Source organism: Convolutriloba macropyga, chromosome 4, assembly GCF_964194025.1.
Source record: "Convolutriloba macropyga chromosome 4, txConMacr16.3, whole genome shotgun sequence".
In the NCBI taxonomy this organism is placed as follows: Eukaryota; Metazoa; Xenacoelomorpha; order Acoela; family Convolutidae; genus Convolutriloba; species Convolutriloba macropyga.
Window position 1 is genome coordinate 47,460,467 of NC_134471.1, and position 17,027 is coordinate 47,477,493.

General features: G+C 34.3%; 2 protein-coding genes across 2 annotated transcripts in view; one reads left to right on the forward strand and one right to left on the reverse strand.

Moving 5' to 3' along the window:
• The window catches only part of LOC142338084 (uncharacterized), a 62,474-nt gene extending 61,337 nt beyond the window's left edge, over nucleotides 1-1,137 (reverse strand). Inside the window, exon 1 of the mRNA XM_075387716.1 lies at nucleotides 1,009-1,137. Within this exon, the coding sequence (XP_075243831.1) occupies nucleotides 1,009-1,124 (116 nt within the window). The 5' untranslated portion in view covers nucleotides 1,125-1,137. The remainder of the gene's footprint in view (nucleotides 1-1,008) is intronic.
• Nucleotides 1,138-9,540: 8,403 nt separating this feature from the next.
• Nucleotides 9,541-17,027, forward strand: part of LOC142338461 (uncharacterized) — a 32,500-nt gene continuing 25,013 nt past the window's right edge. The window contains exons 1-2 of the mRNA XM_075388227.1: nucleotides 9,541-9,677; nucleotides 9,842-10,103. Of these exons, the coding sequence (XP_075244342.1) occupies nucleotides 9,843-10,103 (261 nt within the window). The 5' untranslated portion in view covers nucleotides 9,541-9,677; nucleotide 9,842. The remainder of the gene's footprint in view (nucleotides 9,678-9,841; nucleotides 10,104-17,027) is intronic.

A 17,027-nucleotide genomic window follows, 5' to 3' on the forward strand; every position in this document is an offset into this window, starting at 1 on the left:
CGCACCCACGCAAACAAACACACACTCACACACAAACACAAAAATACGCACGCACACACACACATACGCGCGAACACACACACAAGCACACAACCAGACACACACACACACACTCGCGCACACGCACACAACACACACACAGCACAAACACACCACAGACAAACAACACACACACACACCACACACACACGCGCACACCACACACACACACACACACACACACACACACGCACACACACGCACACACACACCACACACACAACACACACCGCACGCACACACACAACACACACGCCACACATGTTTTTTTAGACTACAAGTTTATCAAACTGTTTCCATCATTAGAGTACGAGCTTATCACCACTCTTTTATCGCCACTGGTTATTAGTAACAGTGGCGATAAAAGAGTGTGATAAACTCGTAGTCTAATGCTGAAGTGTTTTTCCAGTATCGATCGGGCATTAAAATTTATTACACTGGCAGTTTATTCAACTGCTATTATCGCAACAGGTGTTGATTAAATTATCATGAGTCCTATAATTGCTTGCAGTTGTTAAACTTGATATCAATTGTCTACCAACTCATGAACCTAGCAGATTTAACCAAAAATTCTATCCCAAAGTTCCCCTTTTTGTAGTTCTAGTTATGGAGATGCTAAAACACAGTCCGAAAGGAAATTTTTATTTATGCTAGATAGTTCAGTCAGCAACACTAACAAAACAGTTTTTTTGCCGTGTACCTCCTAAATTCTTCACAAGCTGGAAACTGTTTAGATGTATCTCTTTCTAGTTTGAAAAAAAAAACGTAAGCATAGCTTCGAAAAGCTTCTGAAAAGAAAGTTTTCTACCCCGCCGAAGTGTCTATAAACATGGCAACTGCAAAAATTAGCTATCTGGTAAAAACTATTTGTAATTTTTATTTAAAATTAGCCTTATGGCGTAGATTTTAAAACCCTATTTAAGTATCAGATTTTACGGTTCAATGTTTTATCAGTACAACGCAACAAACCCGTCCAATTTCTCAGAACTCAGCATTCCTTCGGGTAATCCATAGTCGATCACAATCATCTGGCAAATGACGAGAAGCCATACAGTCAGTGATTGCACTATGTAACATACCTCCATGGTCAATTCCAAACGCCAAGAGTGAAAAAGAAATATTGATTGCCATATAAATATGATTTTCGCTTCTCAAAAAAAAATTGGTACTGATTTTGCTCAAAAATGGGGTCTTCCCCATTATAGCCCCCCCCCCCATGAAATTATAGCCCCCCCCCCCCCGTTATGGTATAATTATCATTATTGGGGGGGGTCTATAGGTTATCTGACCACTAAGCTGGGGGGCTATAATGGGATAGACCCCAAAAATGGACATTTAAATACACGTTTTATCGATTCATGGTTCAACTTGTTAATCAATCAATAGCATTTTGAAAGTTGATTTCACTCAAACCGTTTCTTTGATTATCTATGCGAAGCTGCCTTCTTTTTTCAGCCAGATTTTCAATTTTTGTTTACGCATCGTAGAGAAAAACGAAAAAAACGCCATTTTGTAGCCCTCAGGATCTATTTTTGATTTAAATTAAAATTTTATCCGAAAAATGAAAACTTCCATGGAAAAGTTCAAAAGCAAAAAAACTTTAACACAATCTCGCGGTCGGGGGGGGGGGGTCGAACAGCCTGTGTTAAAAGGTATAACAAATGTAGAAATTTTTAGCCAAAGTAGTTAGATTCCAAGGAGTTTTGATTGTCAAGAGTAAATATTTACAGTTACAAGCCTAAAAAAGTAAAAATTTTAACCATTTGACCAAAAGTTTCGAGAAAATCAACCCTTTTGTTTGTTCCCGAAATTATGTTCAATTTTTTTTCATCTCTTTGTTTTCCGCTGATTAAAAACTTTTGTAAGAACCAACGTTTCTCTTTATTGAACCAATTTTTGAGAAAATAAAAGACTACAAGCAATTTAAAGCTCTCGAAACAGCAAAAATGAACTTTGAAATTGTGAAATTCAAATCAGAAAAAACTATTCATCTTATTTTATCAAAGCTAACAATGTCAGTATTTTCGACACGCAGACACGCATAACAACAAATTTCATGGAATGACAATCTAATCAACCAAAATATTTATTCAAAAAAAAAGATGGAAATGTCTTTTTTATTTGTATTCCTCAGGAAGGCAGAGGAGAGCGTTTAAAAAAACTTCCTCTACTAAAAAGCAAAACAGGAGAGTTTGAGAGAGTTCGTTGATTTCCCGCTTCAAAAAAGTTAACTGTATTGTTTTTTTTAAATTAGAACAAAAAGACTTTTCACTTTTTTGTAACTTAAAATTACTTTTCCATTTGATCATTTCACACCTGTGGGTGTTTCTGTAAATTGAACAAATGAATAGTTTTTTTTGTAAATGTCATCATATAAAAAACCAAATGTTTGAAAGAATATTTACAATTCTTAAAAATACTCAGATGAGTAAAAAGGACGAAAAATATTTTTTGTTGATAATAAATTTTCCCCAAAGCTAGTAAATAGCAGCCTTTAAAGACAGCCTTTAGCGATCCCTGAAATTAGACACCAGCAGAGTCAGAGTGCAACAGAGGTCAGAAATCTTAAAAATATACAAAAACTATTTAATATTTGCTACAAATTGCGGCTTTAAGTATTTTAAAAACCAAAACTGTCATCGTTAAATAAAGCTGACAGCATTATTATGAGACTTTTAAAAAACAAATTGGCCCATTACGCTCTTGAAATGTAAAAAAAATTGAAAATATTCATATTTGGGTGCCAATATACATCTGCCGATACAACTGGCTTATGAAATCCACAACCAATTTTCCGGATGATACGAACAAGACATAACTTAACGAAGCCAATCACCCATAAAAATTATTTGCCAGAAATAAAATTTTGAAAGGTATTTTTTCTGCTTAGGTTTTGTATTCAAGTTTTAGTCTTATTTTTACAAACACGATTGCCTCAACAAGTCCACACCAATTTTTGCAGCCGAAATATACGCGACATGTTGTGTGTCGGAGTTTTTCTTTGTGTTTGTGTATGGAAGCGCGCGCGCGTGTGTGTTAGTGCATGTTTGTGAATGCGTGTCAGTGATGTGTGTGGTACGTGTCTGCAAGTGAGAGAGAGATTTTAAAAAGTGTTAGTCTGAGAGTGTCATTTCCTCTAAATTTTTTACTTAAGTAGCAAGTAGAGGCAGAGTGAAAAAACTTTAGGAATAAAAAATACAAAAATTACATTTTATTAGTTACAAATTGTGGCTTCAGTATTGTCCAAAGCCACCGTATATTTTTAATTCTCAATGATAGTCCATAATTCCGATATTCATTTTTTTAAAAAATAATATTTTCATTATGGCCATGAGACATAAAAAATGACAAAATTTTTCAAAAAAAAACTCCAAAAAGACTACATATTATTTGGTTCAAACAGTACAAGTAATCTTTGTACAATGCATAAAGGTTTGCCTTCATATACTGCCAAAGGTTTCTCTTAGCTTCTCCACTTTCTTAAGTTAGCAAAGGTTTTCTCCACTTTCACAAATTCTCCACTTTCACAAGGATACTGCCAAGGGTTTCTCCCCTTTCACAAATTAGTGGTTGTTTTTGCAACCTTAAGAGTTATGTTATAACATTCTGTGTTGCGCACAGATTCACACGAGCCATCTTGTTAAAGTTTACACGCTCCTTTAATCTTGAATTTTTCTCAATTGCCTTTTTTGAGACCTCAGTTATGGATGAGTTTCTACTAGCAAAAAATCCGCATTAGTTATTTACTTTTCCTATATATTTTGGAATGAAGCCTAATCTTAATCACACCTGAATTATAGATTACCAATAACTAAATGGCAACCAATTTCCACAAAAAAGGATTCGGAATTTTTCTGAATTTAAATAATAAGACTGGTTGTGTCAATATTGAAAAAAATTCCTCTAAGTTAACTGTGAACTTTAAAAAATCTTGAGATAATTTTATCCCGTGAAATGAACGAAAACAAATGTCACGTAACAGTAACAAATATAAGGCAATGTATGAATTAAATGGTCTGTTTCAACAATGATCAGGACATTTAAGATTTAACATAGCATGTATTATCCAATATTTGGTTGATACAACATGGGAATATTGTTTGTATTAATGTCAGTGTTTGATATTTGTATGCATGTGGGAAAACAATGGCCAAGCTGTCACATCACAATAAAAGGACTCCCAATTGAGAACGGCATGTATGTGGATCTCAAAATGACGCTAGTATGTTGTCATCGCATGTTCGGAAACTCTTTAATAGATGAAACACGTTCACTGGCTTCCTGTTCAATCAGGGATCGATTTTTGTGGTATGCACTGTGTCAGTCACTTGTTTCTCTTCTCTTTTTCATTATAGCGAAGTTAGAGCCTGTGAACTTAGTAGGGACATTTTTAAAATGAACTCAAGCTATGACGAACCGTGAGAACAATCGAAAAATAATACGATATTCCAAAAAACTTTCAAAATATTAGATACGTTTCATTGGTCGAAGATGACACTTAGATGAAGCAACCCAGCTTGAAAAATATAGTTACCAGACAAATAGAACATGTTGCGGTACAATTTGCACCTTTGCGCCATCTGAATTTACGAGCCAAATTCTTTTTTATAGAAAACGGCAAGTTTAAACGTTCAGATGCAAGACATTTCTTCAGTAGGTTATAATAAACTTAATTCTGAAAATTATCGCGAAAGTTGTCAGAACACAGCAATTTTTGTTCGGCTTATTTTCTTGGCTAGAAAGTTTGTGTTCGAGACACAATGAGTAACTGCTGAGTAAATGAGTAAAATGAGTACTTACAGTTGCTTCAGCTTTTTGAACAAGCTCTTGAAAATTGAAATTAGTGCGAAGGAAGGCAAAAATGGAGACACAATTTTAAACTATCGAGTCACTGTTTAGTCTTTTTGGAGTTGATATATTGCAGGGTATGCAAGAAAAATTTTGGCAAGATAGGATTATTATCCTCCACAATTTAGGAAAATTCTTTTTTTGAAACAGCTATTGAGCAATTCCGCCAAAAAAATAGTTTCCTTGAACAGTTTTTTTTTCACAAAATATAGACAAACACCGTCAGAGTAGAGCTGCGTTTTAACTAACTTTTTTATTTGCTTTTTGATATCAGAGCTGAGTTTCTGTAACTTTTTATGACAAAACAAAAATAAAACGTTTTATTTGTTGAATTGGTATCAAATAATTACAACAAATAATTGGACTCTAATCATCTTTCAGAACAGGATAAAAATACTGCGTTCCGAATAAATTTTGCCGTTAGTCTCAGAGTTGTTGGTAATGCCTTTTTATTCTTTTGCAGCTGAATTATTTGTTTTCCTAATGCATTCAATTCGCCTATTTATCAAATATTTTTCTTCTTTCGAGTTTGGTCTTACTCTTCAACCATTTTTAAAAGTTGCCTTCTACACCGTGCTGTTCAATTTTTGCTCATTCAGAAAACTGAGAGACCATTTTTTTCGATTGTAAAGACATATACTGGTAGCAAAGAACTTCAATAACAAGACGCCCAAAATGTTCTGAATTATTCCACCTAAATTTTCACATGTCAGCTCAGCTTCATACGATTATAGCTCAGTCCAAAAAAGGGACTCAATTTTTGGAGCAAAACGAAAAATAGTTCAAAGAATGCAAATTTTAGACGAAAGTTGAAAAGGGTACTTTTGGTAGGGAAAACATAAAAAACTTACAACTTTGTTTATTTTTGACCCCCTCTTCCTCCCAACAAAAATTATCATATCCAGTGTTTCGAAACTGCAAAATCAGCTTAAAGTTAACTAAAATAACAATAAAAGATGAAACTAAAATTTTCGTCGAATTATAATTATAAGTTTTCATTAACAATACAAAAATTAATCAATAAGGTAACAGTTTGAAAAAAACTGATTTGTTCTTAAGTTTTACGTGAGATGATATCCAAGAAATGCAAATATTCATAAATTATAATATTATTCACGGATTGAAAAACTTATCTCCTTTTCCTACGGAGAATTTGAAACATAAACCGACTAACGTCGAATGAGTTGCTCTCTAATGACAAGTGGGGTCAATTTAATTTAGGGTTGTAGGTTAGAATTTTTTGGTTGGAAAAAACGTGTCCCTGATAGGGTTTCAAAAACGAGACGTCCAGGATATCAGTCAAACATCTTAACCACTAAACTACAACCGCGTTGTTACTCGACCGCTAACAGTCATTTTTATATTAGCAACAAACTTCATTTCATAATGAGAGCAGTTGAAATCACTCAATGAAAAAATGAAGCTTGAAAAAGTCACTGGAGAAGTCAACAAATGTTCTAGAACAAAAGCACAGAAATGTTCAAGCTACAATTTTGCATGAAAAAAGACTAACGTGTTCACAATAACTGCCTCAAGCTTCATTCGAAGAGCAATTGAAAAGATCATTCAAGACTTTTGCTAAACTTTTCTTTTTCCTCATTTCTTTCCTCACAAAACAAAAACTTTATCTTTCTGTATACGTATATATGGACATCTTTATACTTCTTGTTCAAGTTTTAGTTATCACGTTACCCAGGCAACATAGTTTCAAAAACTTAGGATTTTTCTTTCTGAGGCAATTTGGTAATGTTTACCTGTGATTTCCGAAAAACTTTTAGTTTTGTAGCATTAAAATTTTAATTTTTAGTTCATCGTTGTCTTCAAAAAGGTTTAGGAATACAATGTAATTTGGCTAGTTGTGCTTTAGAATCCTTCGTAGCTTAGTTTCCACAAAACTATATTTTCTCGTGTATTGATTTTGTAAATTATATTATTGCAAAGGAAATTTGGGACTTCCGTTCTAAAATATCATATTTTGCAAAACGCAATCCAATTCAGCAAATTTGGTGTAAACCCATGTATTAATATACATGCACGACGATTATTTATACCTGCGGTAAAATTTGAAGGCGACAATTTAGATTTTCTTTTACAAAATTTGCAAAGAAAACATTCAAAACGACGTATTAAAATTTTTTTATTCTAAACTATATAATACAAACACCCCTTACATTTTTAAACTAAACATTTTCCAAGAGGTTTTGTGAATGGTGAATTAGGATAAGTTAAGATTATCAAACAGATTTGAAGGCACATTCTGAAAACAGTTATGTTGTTTCTATGGCGCGGGAGCAATTGCTAGTTAAGCAAATACGAAAGCTTGAACAACCGTTACCGCTGTTAACGCCATCGAGAGGTAATCAAACGCCAACGCGAAGCGTTGAGTATTTTCGATGTGCAAAATAATAATGTAGCAATATGCTCAGTCACGTCTTGTTCAAATGACAACAGTTGCACATCTAGAACGCACGTGCAAGTTTTTCAATTGCAGATCACTGCAGTGCCTTTTTCGCTCAGCAGTTCGGGATAAAAACCAGAACTTTGCAGTTAGTTTAAAAGAGTAAAGTAGCCTTGCTGGAAAGGAGCATTTTGTAAGTTTTCAAACTATCGGCCGGCAATTTGAAAACTTGTTTTTTATATAGGAGAACCTGTCTTCCTAGAATTTGGCACTTAAAAAATCTGACGTTTCAAAATTTGCATTGAGCACGTTTCAAGTTATGGTTACTTGACCGTGGAAGTAACTTCCACTCGAAATTGGTTCAATAATGATCTCAACTCAATGTGTTCATGAGATTCAGGTAACCAATATTTACACAAATGTTAGATTGATTGCGAAGTAACGGTTAATTGAATCTGCTTGAAGTCACTTAAAACTTCTGGGGTTTATCCAGAACCGCGAACCGGTTCGAGATATTAAGTCAGAATTTCGAAGTGACTTCTGCAGAGTCATAAGTCATGCTTAAATCACGAAACGCGCACCTTTTAAAATGAACAAAGTCAGCGACATTTAACTTCTGGCTAAGTAGCACCTTCTGGCATTTTGACTCCTGGCAGTTCAAACTTTCGGCATTTTAAAATGTGCACTGAGTGTTTTAAGCATGGCTAAGTGACTCTGCAGAAGTCACTTCGAAATTCTGACTTAATTTCTGGAACCGCTTCGCGGTTCTCGATAAACGCCAGAAGTTCTCAGTGACTTCAAGCAGAGTCTCTTAAGCATTACTTAAAACACAAAACGCGCACGTTTTAAAACGACGAAAGTCAACGAAATTCAACTTCTGGCTAAGTAGCATGTTCTGGCATTTTAACTTCTGGCACTGCAGACTTTCGGCATTTTAAAATGTGCACGTGAGTGTTTTAAGCATGGCTAAGTGACTCTGCAGAAATCACTCCGAAATTCTGAGTTAATTTCTGGAACCGCTTGGCGGTTCTCGAAAAACGCCAGAAGTTCTCAGTGTCCAGCAGAGTCACTTAAGCATTACTTAAAACACAAAACGCGCACGTTTTAAAACGACGAAAGTCCACGAAATTCAACTTCTGGCTAATCAGCATTTTCTGGTATTTTAACTTCTGGCACTGCAGACTTTCGGCATTTTAAAATGTGCACTTGACTGTTTTAAGCACTTTTTTCTCCATTCATTTCTATGATTTCATACATAAAAAGATGCGTGAAAAGAGTGCAGGAATTTCTCAGTATAATCCCAAAAGTAGTGTTCTGACATTTTTTGCAATTGATATTACCCAGGTTGAGGTCCCAGACTGAGAATCAATATTTCCAGACCCTCCCAGACAAAACATATCTCTGTACATACCAACCCAGACGGAACGTACCTATATCCAGACTTTCGTGCGTTCAAAAATGTTTGTGCGTTTTTCGTGCGTTCAAAACCCTCTATGTCCAGACATTCGTGCGTTCAAAAATGAGTATGTCCAGAATTCCGTGTGTTTATGTCCAGACCTATCGCAAGTATTAGTCATATAAGTTGAACACAACGTTTTTATAACGTATTCATTTCAAGTATAGATATCTTAGGGTGAAGGTTGTGATGAAGTGCCCCATCAGTTGTTGCATTTTAAATTAATAAAAGGTGCTCGATGAAAGTATTGGCTGAGGGGTGTACCAGCCACCCAGTAAGTAAACATGATTTCGTCTTGCAACTTGAGCAATGGTCTATATTTCTAGGCGTGAAATTGTCTAAAGCAAAGCAAAATGTTGGATTTGAATTTTCCTGCGTCCGACGTTTTGTAACTTTTGAACTCAAGTGAGTTGAGGTTTTCTTGTTAGAAAACCTTCACTTGAATGGGCACTCTAGTAAGAGTGCTTAGTCAAACATGCGTTCATCAATTTTTGGCATTCTTGTTTCCATTCAAAAAATTTTCGTGCGCTCCAGGGTCACTATGTCCAGACTTTCGTGCGATCGAAGTTGCTTATGTCCACACTATAGTGCATTTAAAGTTGCCTATGTCCAGACTATCGTGCGTTCATTTGATTTTCCAGACCGTGTAATTTTGAGCGAACGAGACCCCCCTGTGCGTTCATTTCGGCCTGGACATACCGAATTTCGGTCTGGGACCTCAGACTGGGTAAGCGCGCGTTAATAATTTATCGCACTGATCCGCTACGGGACTGTTGTTTTGGCAACAACAGTGAATAAACATAAGTCAGGGCACTAAAAGCCCTGAAAATTTTGTGCCCTATTATAAAAATAATTAACCACTCTCCAACCCTTTAATGCCTCTTCATTTTGCCCAATAGATAAAAGCGTCTCAGTTTATAACAATAACACCGACACGTAAATTGACAAAATATTGGATCTTTTCAACAATCCCTCCCTTTGGTACTTAGTAGTTATTAGTCGTCTATGACTGGTTAATAAATTGCTTAAATTCTATTCAAGAATAGCCCCCCTTTTGCAAAAGGGGGGCAATTGTTGAAAAGATCCAAATTATTAAATAGAATGGATTATTTCATTCCTCTTCTCTTTTCACTTTCTTCGACACTATTGTACCCTTCATTTATCTTGGGTGAATTAACTAGTTTGGACCATTTTATGCATGAGTTAGAGTCACAGGAGCACGATAGCAGCAGAAATATTTTGGGCTGCACGTATACTGGTTCGCAGAAGAAAACACCTGACACTCATGGGTATCATTTCGGGACAAAGAGAGTGAAAAACAAGATCTTCAAAGACTTGAGATTTGAGATCATTAAAGGAGCGGTAAGATTAGCATCCAGGTCTAGACCTCGACTTATGAAAAGAATTTAAAAGTCTAGTGGGGGGGGGGGGGCAACAGTGACTAAAGAACGTCCTAAATAAACAATACAAATTGTCCAGCGCCGAGGTGTCCGCGGTAACAATCACTATACAAGATATGTGATAAATGTGGGTTAATTTTTGCCAGAATTATAAAAAAAAATGCGGTAAATTTTTATTTTCACAGCTTAAGAGATGAAAAATAAATTAGTGCAAATCTTACAAAAGTTCAATCCTTTTACCGCGGTTGAGGACGCCATGGCGTTCTGCGGTGAAAAATATTCAGTTTCGCCACAATTCACCACAAATCTTATCGTTTCTCGGTAAAGGATCGACAAAAGATTCTTCAGAAACAGGAAAAAATATTATTACGAACTCTTAAATTTAGGAAATGAGCTAATTTCACAAAATTTTTATTAAAAAAATTTGTAAGATAAGCGGGCAAAAAGTTGTTTTTTTCACCGCAAATTTTGTACATAATTTTGCGATGAAATGCGGTGAATGCAGTGAGATTATGTAAGTTAACCGCTAGAGTAAGCGCCGAACTGACAAAAAATCACGACATTTCACCGCTTACTACAAGTTACCGTCCTTGCACGGATTCGAACTTCTCATCTCCTGCATGTTACCCACTTCTCCTTCCACTGCGCGACCACTCACTAAAATCTTGACTATTTGTTTTGAATTTAAATCAAATTCACTCTACTTTTTGTGAAACATACGCGTTGATTTTTTAAGAATAGCGGTGAAATTACAAATTTTAGCCGTGAAATTTGGTGATTTTTTGTAACTTCACCGCTTAGCCTTGTGGTGAAATTACATAAATTCATCGCTTGAAAAGGGTTTCGATAAGATGTATGATTATTTGTGGGTAAAATTTCCGTGCGTCTTTTAATAAATGTATCTTAATTTCGATGAACAAAACACAATTCGAGGCCTTTAAATTCACTGCTGTTCTCACGAAGTTTTAACACTTTGTTTCTAAGCGTATTTTTATGTAAGTTCACCGCTAAGCGGTGAAATTATTTATTTCCATCGCATTTGCCGCTTATCTTACATAATTTGGACACTTTTTTCAGAGCAATGAGTTTATGTAATTTCACCGCTAAATTCAACTGTTGAATTATGTAATGTCACCGCCCGCTACCAAGCGATAAAGTTTTCTATCGCCGCATTCACCTCATTATGTAATTTCACATCATTCACCGCTTATCCTACAAAATTTTCCGCCCTCGCCTCATAGCTAACATAGTATTTCGTTGAATGGTGGTGACACCTCGAAACGGGCACTAAAGTGTTGCAAAATGCTTATTTTAAGCAAACAAATTCCACAATTGAAGACAGGTGATCGAGGTTGTGAGTGGATTAAATTAGAGCTTATCCTGGTCATTAATGAATTTTTTAGGACGAATGAAATCATCTATGTTAAACCTACGGTGAAACCTTTTTATCGTTAAAAAATAGATTTTTAAAATTTTTGTTAATTTATCATTGTATGTCCTTGAAACAAGGGTTTGCTAAGTGTCTACTATTCAGATGGTAAGCTTTAGCTGTCTTTGAGTCACGACCAAACACTTAGTGTCCAGCATTGCACTCTCCGTACCTGTCTGGAATTGGAAATTTTTTGTCAAAATCTATGTTTAATAAAGCGCTTAAATTCTTTTCAGGAATACCCCCCTTTTGCAAAAAGGGGGCAATTGTTGAAAAGATCCAAATTATTAAATGGAATGGATTATTTCATTCCTCTTCTTTTTTCACTTTCTTCGACACTATTGTACCCTTCATTTATCTTGGGTGAATTAACTAGTTTGGACCATTTTATGCATGAGTTAGAGTCACAGGAGCACAATAGCAGCAGAAATATTTTGGGCTGCACGTATACTGGTTCGCAGAAAAAAACACCTGCTGAAATTCATGGGTATCATTTTGGGACAAAGAGAGTGAAAAACGAAATCTTCAAAATCTTGAGATTTGAGATCATTGAAATAGCGGTAAGATTGGAATCCAGGTCTAGACCTCGACTTATGAAAGGACTTTAAAAGTCTAGTGGGGAGGCAATAGTGATTGAGGAACGTCCTAAATAAGCCATAACGTCCTAAATTGTAAAGCGCCGAGGTGTCCGCGGTATCAATCCCTATACAATATATGCGATTAATGTGGGTGAATTTTTGCCAGAACTATGAAAAATGCGGTAAATTTTTATATTCACAGCTTAGGAGATGAAAAATCAATTAGTGCAAATCTTAAATTTTAGTACAAATAAATTAGTACCAAACTTACGAACTCTTAAATTTAGGAAATGAGCTAATTTCTCAAAATTTTTATTTAAAAAATTTAGAAGATAAGCGGGCAAAAAGTTGTTTTTTTCACCGCAAATTTTGTACATAATTTTTGGGTTGAAATGCGGTGAATGCAGTGAGATTATGTAAATTAACCGCTAGAGTAAGCGCCGAACTGACAAAAAATCACCACATTTAACCGCTTACTACAAGTTACCGTCCTTGCACGGATTCGAACCTCTCATCTCCTGCATGTCACCCACTTCTCTTACCACTGCGCCACCACTCACTAAAATCTTGCATATTTGTTTTGAAATTAAATTATAATCACTCTACTTTTTGTTAAACATACGCGTTGATTATTTAGGAATAGCGGTGAAATTACAAATTTTAATTTTTAGCGGAGAAATGTCGTGATTTTTGTAAGCTCACCGGTTTTTCCAGTGAATTATCAAAATTCATCGCTTGAAAAGGGTTTCAAAAGGATGTATGATTATTTTTGGGTAAAATTTCCGTGCGTCTTTTACTAAATGTATCCTAATTTCGATGAACAAAAAACAATCCGAGGCCTTTAAATTCACTGCAGTTCTCATGAAATTTTAACATTTTTTTCTAAGCGTAAAATTAAGTAAGCTCAGCGCTAAGCGGTGAATTTATGTATTTCCATCGCATTCGCCGCTTGTCTTACATAATTTGGACACTTTGTTCCAAGCGTTTAATTTATGTAATTTCAACCCTAAATACAGCGGTGAAATTATGTAATTTCACCGCTACCGGACGATAAAGTTTTCTTTCACCGCATTTATCTCATTATGTAATTTCACCTCATTCACCGCTTATCCTACAAAATTTTCCGCACTCACCTCATAGCTTACATAATATTGCGTTTTGTGGTTGTGACTTCTCGAAACGGGCACTAAAGTGTTTCTAAATGCTTTTTTTAGGCAAACAAATTCCACAGTTTAAGACAGGTGATCGAGGCTGTGAGTGGATTAAGGTAGAGTTTATCATGATAATTAATATTTTTTAGGACGAATAAAATCATCTATGTTAAACCTACGGTGAAATCTTTTTATCGTTAAAAGATAGATTTTTACAATATTTTGTTTTTTTTACCATTGAATGTCTTTGAGTCAAGGGTTTGCTGAGTGTGTACTTTTCAGATGGTAAGCTTTAGCTGTCATTGAGTCACTGCCAAATGCATGGTGTCTGGCATTACACTCTTCGTACCTGTCAGGAATTGGAATTTATTTGTCCATATCTGTGTTTAAAAAACGGCATCGTATTTGAAAAAATTGCAACATAGAGTTGTAATAATTGTCAAATTTTATTAACTGAAAAAACTTTTCATCTGATGAAAGTTGCCATTAGCTCTATTAGCATGAAACAAAGCATATCAAGCGAAAAAATAACAACAAGGATTCAGCCTCAATTGGAGAACCTGTTCAGTGAGGAAGATGTTTATCGATCGTCATTTGCAAGATGTTTTGCTGGCTTTTGATCTGAAATACATTGAGAAAGAACACTACACTAGAGAAACACAAGAGCTGCAGAACATGCATTGACGCAATTTATTCGAATGTTAAAAGAGATCTGAGCGTGTTACATACAGCTGTCACAGATCACTACTCACTGGTATTTAAAATTTCTGAAGCCAAAAGGGACTATATTTAAATATGAAAGCAATGAAGTGAGGATTTTAAAACTCTGATAAAAACCGAATGAAGCTAATGAAACCGCAAAAATAGATAAATTAGTTTTCACTTGCAACATAAGATACACAAGTTCGCAGAAGCCTTCGAGCATCTCAGTTGTGAGGCAGCAATAAAATTTTCAGCTGTTGTTTAACAAAAAAGCGTGTAGCGAAGATTGTACCTGAAAAAGTGCAGAAAATAAACAGAAAATACAAATCGTGAGCGGATAAGAAAAAAAAACTATAGCACTTGACAACAAACTCTAAAAACAGCAAATTATAATCGCAGACTGTCAAAATCGCTCTAAATTTTTTTTTATCTTTATCAGTAAAGTAGCATGAAAAACAACGAAACAATAAAAATTGGATACAGAAGAAGCTGAAACATTCAGCTGGTTTTCCACAATCGTCAAAATTTTGTCACCTAATTTCAAAACAGTGAGTGAAAGTTAATGCATTGGCTCATTTTTTAGAGAACGCTAGAAGTAATTTGAAAAACAAACCCAAACGCTCTATTCTAGACTTATTCTAGGTCTAAAAAAGCACTCGATCATTAGACTCGATCATTGCACTCTACGAAGGAAAAACATAGGCTAGAGGGGGCCAGCACCCACTATAAGGCAATTGAATTTGAATGAAAGAAAGCAGAGTCCTTGAAATGCTTCTCAAATAACAAGGGCAAAGCTAGTTAGTTTTTATGTTCCCTAAGGCTCGTTTATGTGTACAAAATAATATTTCAACCTAATGTTCAAAATGGAGTGAGTACATATCTAAGGAACTACAAACAAGAGTACTACTCTACTGGCTGAAAGAAATAATCCAGCAAATAACCGAGTAATATTTCGAAAGATCCCAAGCCAATCAACTGATGATGGACGGGTCAAGGATGGACATTTTTTAGCCAAAGAACTCTAGTTTTGTCAACTTTTGAAAACTTTAGCTAAAACAATATGAGGTGAGTATGAAAATAAAAACTTTTACAGAATAATTGATGATCTTGTGTTTTAAAAACTGGATGAAAAATAATTGACCAACCAAAAATGAAACCTAGTAACTTGTTCACTGGAATTAGTCAAAAATATATTGAAATACAATTTATAATTGCTCACTTTGTTTATCAATTTAGATTCTAAATATGTCGAAACTATAAAAGCTTTTAGTAGATCAAAACTAGAAAAACATCACAGTTTCCTTTAAAATTATATACAAGGAAAGGTCAACATCGCCTATCTCTTTTTTAAATTACTGTGTGTCAATGTATTACTTAGAGAAAGATTATGGTTGCGATTATGAATTGCTAGGCGTGATAAAAATAAAATTAAACGTTTTTTCCACATGATATTGCTGACGTTAATGAAAATGGGTTACACCCACAGTCTATGAATGATGATAAGTTTAAAGGGTTTCACCCACAACCTATGACTGATTTTACTGATAACGTTAGTATATTTACCACAAGTTAACACTTAAATGATCGCTTAAATGAATGCTTAGATGAAGACCAAGCTAAATTTGATACATTATACGAAAGCTATATAAAAACATAACAAAAGTTTTTAATAAATGGGTAGAGAAGATCTATAAGATCTATATAAAGAGAATAATAAATTTAGTGAAGATCTTGTTAAATATATAAGAGATAAATTAGCTCAAAGGGGGAGAAGATTTTAGATAAAAGATGTAGGTATATTAACCTAAATTCAATAGGTTATGAGTAAATTACTAATTGTTTCCAGTCTAATGATCATTGTAGAACTTTAGTTGAAATTTTAGCCCATTAAGAATGAATAGTATTAAATGAGGTATATTTAATTAGTTTTATCATTAACATTATTATTTTCAAAAGTCACTATAATATATTGAGGCATCTCAAAACCACTCTCTGCGCGTATATCAAACAAGAAGCTAGTAGCATCTGGTACATTCTTGTAAAATGTTTCTCTTTCGTAGAAGCTAAAGTCTATATTATTCTTTTTACTTAATCATTTCTGTACAATTTTCTATTATCATTACTAGGATCAATACAAGGTACACACCAAGCTATATCTCTAATTTCTATATTACGATCATTAACTACAGCAACAGCTCCTGAATTAGCTCTAATTAAACTCTATCATTGCTATTTCTTTATAGTATTAACTTAAAGCCAACGCGATATATAATTTTTTCTAAATCATTTATAAATCCAATTAGATCTTTAATTTTATTCATCATAGGTATATGACTTCTTTGTGCAGCTATATGATCACCTTTTAATTGACTATCTTTTTCTTTTTGATCTCTAACAAAACCGCCTTCATATTCATCACTAGTGCTAGTTAGTAATTTACACAATAATAGATTAGGATGACAATGATCTATTTAATCAATTGTTTTACCACTAATAGTTTCTAGTTTGATAGAGCTATATAGTTCTATTACACCATCGCACACTAGTCAAAAAATAGCATCATTAGCTTTATACCACCGCCATTACAACTCTAAATAAAATCTATCTCTAAATAAGATGCGTGTATTTTTAAATGATTCTCTTCTCAACTAATTAAAATATTAATAATATTGTTAACTGTATTCATTGTTGCTAGATTGTTTGGTTTTTAAATTATTATCTTGCTATTGCGTTTGTCATCGTATAAGTTAGAGTTATATGTTAGATTATAAGTCAGAAAATGACTGACAACTTAATCCTATAACAACTTAAAAAACATACATGAAGCTCTAACCAAAACTAAAAAAGAACACACACTTAACTTTAGAATGATAAAAATAATAGAAAAGTTTAACTTTAGTGAATCTATACTTAATAGAACAAAATTAGGTTTAAGTAGATTATTGGTTTATAACTCGGTGTTTAATGTGAATAGAAGGAATAATCAGTTGTTATATGAAGATAATATGTTAAATATTGTACCAGGT